The 8,580-nt window shown below is 44.5% G+C and overlaps 1 protein-coding gene across 1 annotated transcript in view; it reads right to left on the bottom strand.

Annotated features, from left to right (window-relative positions):
• Nucleotides 1-8,580, bottom strand: part of CFAP46 (cilia and flagella associated protein 46) — a 351,236-nt gene that overhangs the window by 319,401 nt on the left and 23,255 nt on the right. Inside the window, exons 2-3 of the mRNA XM_088476936.1 lie at nucleotides 6,860-6,992; nucleotides 934-1,058 (exon numbers count right to left, since the gene is read on the bottom strand). Of these exons, the coding sequence (XP_088333062.1) occupies nucleotides 934-1,058; nucleotides 6,860-6,908 (174 nt within the window). The 5' untranslated portion in view covers nucleotides 6,909-6,992. The remainder of the gene's footprint in view (nucleotides 1-933; nucleotides 1,059-6,859; nucleotides 6,993-8,580) is intronic.

Below are 8,580 nucleotides of genomic sequence, written 5' to 3'. Positions count from 1 at the left end.
CCAGTACCTCCCACCCCCCCAGTTGCAAAAGATCCACAGGGGTATTAGCCCCCACCACCTAGTGATTAGAGATTACCAGTGGCATAGCTCCCCACCCACTGGTGTCCATACGTCCCCACTGTCACACTTCGCCACCCCATGTGTCAATATATATATGTATGTATAATAGCCCCCGAGGTCAATTAACCTTTTATGGGACATAAGCATCCTCCCTAGCACCCCAGTGCCAAAAACTAATCCAACACAGTAGCATTACCCCTCCTTCCCCTGTAACATTACACCTCCCCATCAAACAAAATAACTTGTGCGAGTGTGCATGAGGCTACGATGGTACTCGATGTTACCGATGGTTTTGCAGTCTTGCTAAACATTATGGATGTGTGTAAGGTAAGGTGGGCGTCCTTATGTTGTCCCTCGACGGCATAGCGATCGCAGTGAGACTGCGTGTGTAATCACCATTGCAATCGTAGTTGTGATCCGTACCGAATCAGGCCCAAAGTTCATACTCCCAAATTGTTTCATTAATTCACGGATTTATGCATGCACCCTGGAAACTATTGGATTAAAAGTGTCCTAAAACCCAGATAACTAAACCCCGCTACAAACACAGAATCTCCCATAATGCTCTCCTAGCAGCTGATTGAGTGTCATTGTGGATATAGTTATGATAGCAGCAGATAAAAATATGAATTCCTTCATTTCACTCGCCAAAGGGCATGCTCACCAATCCTTGCCAAAAAGTTACTGATGTAGGCCATGTGAATGGCAGGATCCAATTAAATGATATTCTCCGATTTACCGGATCATTTAAAACTAGCTTATGCTGAATCCAAAAATGTATCCCTTACAAAATGGCCGCTTCCAATATGGAATAACGGATTCAATAGGTCCCTAGTGAATAACCCAAGACAGTGGTTTTCTTCTATCACTTACTTGTAGAGATTGTTCTGCACACAGGATGTATAGATCGGAACTGAACTTTTCTGGTACATCGCTCTCTGATCCGGTTGTGTTCGCTGCTTTAATTAATGAGTAAGCACTGAGCAGGGCATCAGCATCTTGACAGAGGTTAGGAAATAAGAGAAGAGCATCTGTTAAAACACACAATTAGCCGCAATGATTTTGCCCCGCTGCTGCTTAGAGACAGACACATGTACAATAGTTTGAGGCATTGGGGTCACTTTACTTATTAAGTCTAAGTGAATTCATTAAAGAGAAAACATAAAAAAATAAAGATGATTAAAATCACTGACTACTATAATTAAAGGGATAACATTAGACGTTACATCATTAAAATGCAATAGCTAATGAAAGGGTTTCACGCATTAATTTGGAATCTGTGCAAGGTCTGCTATGCCTTTAAGAGCCTTAACACACAGCTTAGGGCCTGATTCAACAATTAACACAGTTGCTAATACACATGCAATCAGCCGATGCATCGCAGTGCACGAACCAGCCACTGCGATCGGGACTGTGAACGCAGTGACTACGCAGACCCATCGCAGAGTGATTGACAGGAAGTGCCGTTTGTGGTGGGGACAATGCCGTTGCAGGGGCGTGCATAAATTAGCCACTGCGATGGCCTACGCAGCCTGAGGTCTCATAGCGTGCCATGAAGTTAGTAATTTCTGAGTAAGGTCTGCCCTTGTGCAAGTGTGCATGAGGCTGCGATTGTACCGATGGGTTTGCAGTCTTGCTAAAGTGTAAGGTAAGGTGGGCGTCCTCATGTAGTGCTGTGACGCCATAGAGAGCGCAATGGATTATCATACTATCGCAGTTGAACTGCGTGCGTAATCGCTATTGCATTCACAGTTGCGATCCGTAGTGAATCAGGCCCTTAATCTGAAGATTTACAGTGTTCAGTCTAGCACCCTGCACCTGTCACAACCTGTGCAGTTCCTCTTTCCTGTCTGGGGTGTCCCTCTCTGCTCTGGTGCTTCTAGCACACACTGGTCTGTAGCTCAGCAGTTGGTTGCATCAGCTGACTGTTCTAGAAGCACCAGAACAGAGAGCGACACCCCAGACATGAAAGAGGAACTGCACGGGTTGTGAAAGGTGTAGGTGCTAGAATGAACACTAGATTTATTTGTCAATCAATAAATAATCAGGAGACACATTGGGGCTGATCACAGTTGCATGCCTCTGCGTTCTCATTAGTGCCTTTGGCCGTAGATGCATCTGCGATTTTATGCTAATACTAGTATCAGCCCTTCCCCTGCTATACTATCTGTCCGATTGTGCAATGACTGAGACGCCCACTTTTTGTGTGTCTTTAGACACAATAATCCTGCTTGGTACGTCTTTAGGCGCAAACATCGGTCGCACCATCAAAACTTGTACCAGCCCCATGCTAGGTGTGGAATCTCCATCAGAGTACGGCCATCAATGTGAGCGATTAAGCGTTTGAGTTTGCGACCAGTTCAGCGACACTCCCATAACACGCTTATAAGATAGTACATCTCCGTGCATCTGACCAGCCACGTCCCAGAGTGCGTCTCAATCGCAGCTGTGCCTCTGTGCGTACACAGTGTTATGCATGTGCTACACTGGTTTTTAGGGTTTATCGCGCCTGTGCAGTAGCAAACAAATCACTTAACTCTGTGAGCATAGGTGCTGCGTGCGACTGGGAATCAGGAACATAGGGTTGTGTACAAATCATTTCCTATCTCTCAGTGTCCTGCTATTCACCCATGGGCATAGCTATAGTGGGTGCAGGGGGTGCCATTGCTATGGGGCCCAGTGGTTTAGAGGGCTCAAAAACCAAGGTGATATAGTTGTATAGTTGCCTGCTAAACACTTGGGTCCGGCCCGTTGCCTGGCCTCAGTGGGTTAATATTCCATCTTCAGTATGTGGCGTGTGGAAGCTATAATGGTAAGGGACCACTGATATGTGGCATAATGTGTATGGCAGCACAACAATGTGGCATATTGTGAACTACAGCACTACTATGCGGCATCAAATGATCACCTGCTGTGGAGAGAGGGGTCTCGCTAGAAGAGTGGGGGCCCTTCAAAATGTTGCTATGGGCCCACAAATTTCTGGGTTCGCCCAAGTAGTCACCCTCAATAAAAAGCCACCTAACTTTGTACCCACTGTTCATATCATTTAACCAGTATTCAAGTATTTCTTCATTTAGATTCTGCAGCTAGTATAGAGGAGAAGACCCACAGAGTATGATGGGGCGGACACCTGGCTGCCAATTAACTTGTTCTCCTGAAGAGAAGTTATTTTCACCACCAAATTTAGCACCTTATGATGTTACGGTACCAGTAAGACAAGGTAAGTGCTAACAGCTATGGCAATAATATATTCTCCTGAATGTGTGCCTTATCCGAGTGACACCACAAACACAAATACTTTGCTATAGATACATCTTTCTGCAAGTCAACTGCTCCTCCAACACTCGCTAACTTTAAGGGCCATAGGCCACAACGCAAACACTCAAAATAGATCATACTCCTAATAGCTTGAGCCAGCAACAGTTACATGTAGACAGTCATAAGGGTAAATGTTCCGATTTGGCAATAGTACAGATTTTCAGTTTAATTCAAAGTGGCAATTATTTTTATATTCATTTTGCCTTTATAAATATTGCTGCAATAATACCCTGCGACAATATCACAGGAAAGTCTACGCTTCTGCCCAATCAGAACCTATTAGCCAGTTTTTGCTCCTTAGAGTCTGTAGGCTGATTAACATACAGATGTGTCCTCATAAATCTATACTTTTTACGTCATATGGCGGAACTTAGATGCTCTGTCACAAGTAGTGATCCCTGTACTCAGGGCCTCATACAGCTTGGATCGCAGGTCTACGTTCGCACGCACTCGGTCGATGTTTGCGGTCTGCGCATGCACTGCAGTGCGCGAACGGGCAGCTGCAATCGCAAATGGTCGAAGGAACGCAGGCGTGCCTGTGTGTTTGAACGCCATTACAGGGGCATGCATCATTAAACCCTAGTGACGGCATACACAGCCAGAGCTTTACAGGTTGTGAGTCATGTCAAGCTCAACCACAACTGAGTACAGGTCCGATGTTACCGATATTTTAGCTGACTTGTGGATGTATGTAATGGGAAGTGGGTGGCTTTATAAGTTGGTGGGCGTCTTGGTATAGTACTGTGATCGCGATGCGATCGCATTTATTTTAGCAGCTTGTGGGTGCAATAGTGTATACACACTAGACGATATGCACAATTTGTCGTGCCGATATCACCAAGTATGTAGCTGGTCTTACTCTATCAGAGGGTCAGTTATCTGGTAGAGCAGGAACACAGATGAATATGGGCACTTGGCTTGCTTCTATAGATTCGCCCTCCTGCCAAACAAGATCTAATGTTTTCTTGTGTGAAAATAACATTCAAAATATAGCTTATTGCAAATTAAGAATGTAGTTGAAAAAAAATAAATAAAAAAGTAACCAACACTTAGAGCATCCCAGTGGTAATAACATAGATAATTGAACCTTTTTATACAATGGCATGTATTTTGCCTTTACTAGACCTAATACAGGGCCTGATTCAGAGCCGGACGCTCTGACCAGAGCTCTCGCTCTGAATCAGGGCCGGCCTACCTAAAATTGGAGCGGCCTCCTGGCCACTCGCATAGCTGTGGGTGACCACCCACAGCTTATGCGAGCGGCCAAAAAGATGGTCGCGATGGTCAAGACCATTGCGACCATCGGGCTTGCGACGAGACCCTTGTGGTAGGGTCTCGACTGCCGCAAGCCCGGAGTGCTTTTGGCTCTATCATGGGAACGCCTCTGTCTGGGCAGCCACGCCCCCTTTGGAGCGAGACCCCGTCGTGCGCATGCGCATTTGGGTACCATCGACCCGCTTGCGAGCGTCCTGCGCTCGTGAGCGGGTCTGAATGAGACCCTGAGTGTGCATGTCATCTTCTCATGACCACACTAACAAGATCTAATCATGCTGGAAGGGATCAGTCATTTTTGGGATGTTCACAGTCTGTAATGGTGGTAAATGGGGAAATGTGGGCAGTGAAGATAGCACAAGTTGGATGACGAGTTTATTGCTGCATGTTGTTATTATATACGTGATAATAGTGTGGGATATGCTCATGAAGAAGATCCATATATTCTGAGCACATAGCACAGCCCATATACCATCACTCTGGCTAAAAGCACGGTATCCGGTCAATAGGTCTACATTGTCTAGATGCGCATTTGGGTAACATCGACCCGCTTGCGAGTGTACAGCGCTCGCGAGCGGGTCTGAATGAGACCCACAGTTCTCACTGTGTATACACTGGTTGGTGTGCAGACTGCATTGTTGCTGTATATATAGACAGGATCACCATCATGTGCTTTATTATTATACATGTTACATTATACCAGGGCTCAACAAAACCCCCTGTGTTGGCTGGCCAACCCCCGTAAACATGGGCCCCTATCACTGAATTGCCCTGGCTCATCCCTACATGCCCCAGTCAGACACTGCCCGTACTTTCAAACTTTTTCCTGAGTTTGAGGTCTTCTACGCATCGTAGCCGCATATAAAGGAGCTTATAGTGTATTAGGCAAACTAATATACTTTTGTCACAAAGGAATTGATATAAAGTCACAGATTAAGCACAACGATATGTGGTGCGAGGCATGGCGCAAGGCTCCCGTATCGGGCATCTGTTATTTGCCTTTTTACCCAGGTTAGTGACTGAGTCACACACAGAAGCTAAATGAAATGCCAGCGTCAGTAGTCAGTGTACCCTGGCGTTGTACATTTGTCGCATTAGTGATTGGAATAAGATGCATATTGTGTGAAAGAGCATCTGGTGGAAAGCTTGGTACAGATGAGTCACAAAGCCCGTAGCACGCCTAAAAGGGTCATTCGGCGCAATTTGTGGGTAGGTGTATGTGGACAGATCTGCTCATGATTGCTATCAGCAGGATACACATAATGGTCACAAGATGGCAACCATTAATATTTAATGCTTCTGAAGAAGCTTCTGTTTATCCAGCGAAACGCGTTAAGCGGTTTTATACAAACACTATCGCTGCCTAATCTCTGGATAGGACTCCTGAATTTGCACGAACACTTCGGACGTTATTGCTTCATTTGGATTAACCACACCGCTACAAGTGGATTTCCAACACAGCCTTACCTACTGCGGATCTTTCTCCAAGAGGACTGTCACTACTTTACACCACTTGGTAAATATTTGCTGTCTATGAATTTTAAAGACTTTTTGAAAGCACATCTTAAATATAGCTTCCGTCTATTTTTACATGAGAGTCTACCTAGCAGCTCAAAGTCGATATTATATATGATGATGTTATGAGCACCTCTTTTGCTATTACACCGTCTAAGATCGTGTAATTTTTAAATATTTTATTGTAATATGATAAAGTTATGAGCACCTTTCTTGTCACTATGAAATAGTTTCATTTTTAATTATTTTATTGTAATAAATGTGAATTGATGTTCACTATACATTTATTTCGCAGTGAATAATGATAAATATTTACTAAGCGCTGGCTCCCACTTCTTTAATATAATTGATTAACGGAGACCGACAACCTCATCCTGGCCGCTAAGTGACAGCGCACCTAGACCATCTTATATATTTTTCTCTAAAACGGTTAATATGCAGCATACATCAAATACCTGTACAACCTGACTGTAATGGTCATTGGCTCAGCTTCTAAATTAATGCTGTGATGTCACCCCAGTAGAACCCCACAGAAAATAGTCTCTGCACTTGTTTTTCATACAGTAAAGTTACATTTTGAATGGCTAATTTCAAAACACTAGTAATTATTTTTACTAAACAACATTTCTGAGCTCAGCTACTCAGTTTTAACCGTAAGTAAAAGAAAAAAAAACACTTTGTACATTAAAGTTACCTTGCTGTGTTTCTGCCGCAGAGAGGTGCTGTCTTATAATTAAATCCATTCTGCTTTGTACTTCAAGGTGAGATATAGAAGATCACAACAATTCAATGTACGTTTAAAAGATGTAATAGTAGCCAGGAAATGTCTATATATGGTAAACAGCAAATTACAGTATAAGCACAGGTACAATATAAGCAAGACACAATAACAAATATAGGTATACACTGGTGTATTCAGTAGACATATTAAAATAAACATTTTACTCTGCTTTATGTTGATACTATTTAACGTGATACAAATAACTCATTGCAAGCTAAAGTAGTTTCTTTAGTCTAAATTGCACTAAACAGATAAAAATAGAACATTAGGCAGCATGGTAGTATAGTGGTTAGCATTATTACTTCACAGCACTGAGGTATTGGGGTCTATTCCAACTGGAGCCCTATATGTGTGGAGTTTGTATGTTCTCCCTATGTTTGTGCAAGCTTCCTTCAGGTGCTCTGGTTTCTCTCCCAGACTCCAAAAATGCACTGGCAGATAAAAATATGAGATATGGTAAGAACTTACCTTTGTTATCTCTATTTCTACGAAGTCCATAGGGTTCCACAGGATACCTTGGGTATAGGTGTGACGTCAGTCATCGGGCACCATAGAGTTAAGCTTTCAGACTCCCAGGATGCACTAGGGTCCCCCTCCTATACCGCGCCCCCGAGCCAAGGCATCTCAGTTTTGTACCAAGCCATAGGCCGGAGGAGGAGAAGGAAGAGAGAGAAAGAAGATATGGATACACACAAGAATCACATTCTCCCCAGAGGGAGACGGAAAAACCGGTGACCAGAGCAAAGCCCATCTGCAGCACAGGTGCGACAGGGCGGGAGTCCTGTGGAACCCTATGGACTTCGTAGAAATAGAGATAACAAAGGTAAGTTCTTACCATATCTCATATTTTCTACTTCAGGGTCCATAGAGTATCCACAAGATACCTTGGGGATGTCCCAAAGCAGTATCCTTTAAGGGTGGGGACGCTCCTGTGCTAAAAGGAGAATCCGCCGCCCGAAGGAAGCATCCTGAGAGGCGAAGGTGTCAAACCTGTAATACCTCACAAAGGTATGGACAGCGGACCACGTAGCAGCCTTGCAGATCTGGACTGCAGAGGCACCACGTCGAGCTGCCCACGAAGGACCCACAGACCTAGTGGAATGAGCCTTCAGAGAAGGAGGAACCGGTAGACCTTCATGAAGATAAGCTTCAGAAATAGCCATACGGATCCAGGCTGCCAAAGTTTGCTTTCAAGCAGGCCAACCCTTTTTACGGAAGCCATAGAGGACAAACAAGGCGTCCGACTTCCTAAACGAAGAAGTGCGGTCAACATAAGTCCTTAAGGCCCGCACAACATCCAAAGTGGCCTCACTCACTGAAAGGCCAGGTGAGTTAAAGGCCGGAACAACTATTTCCTCGTTAACATGAAACTGGGAAACAATTTTGGGAAGAAATTCAGGACGAGTGCGGAGCACTGCCCTGTTCCCATGAAAAATCAAGAAAGGGGGTCTACAAGAAAGAGCCCCTAAATCAGAAACACGTCTGGCCGAAGCTATGGCCAGAAGGAAAACAGTCTTAGATGTTAGCCATTTAAGATCCACTGAGCCTAGTGGTTCAAACGGCGGTCCCTGGAGAGCCCTCAGGACCACAGCCAAATTCCAAGGCGCCACAGGTGGAACAAAGGGTGGCTGAAT

Source organism: Taudactylus pleione, unplaced genomic scaffold, assembly GCF_031769625.1.
Source record: "Taudactylus pleione unplaced genomic scaffold, aTauple2 ptg000198l, whole genome shotgun sequence".
Taxonomy (NCBI): Eukaryota; Metazoa; Chordata; class Amphibia; order Anura; family Myobatrachidae; genus Taudactylus; species Taudactylus pleione.
Note: the sequence above shows the minus strand (reverse complement) of the source record. Positions and strands in the feature narration are given on the sequence as shown.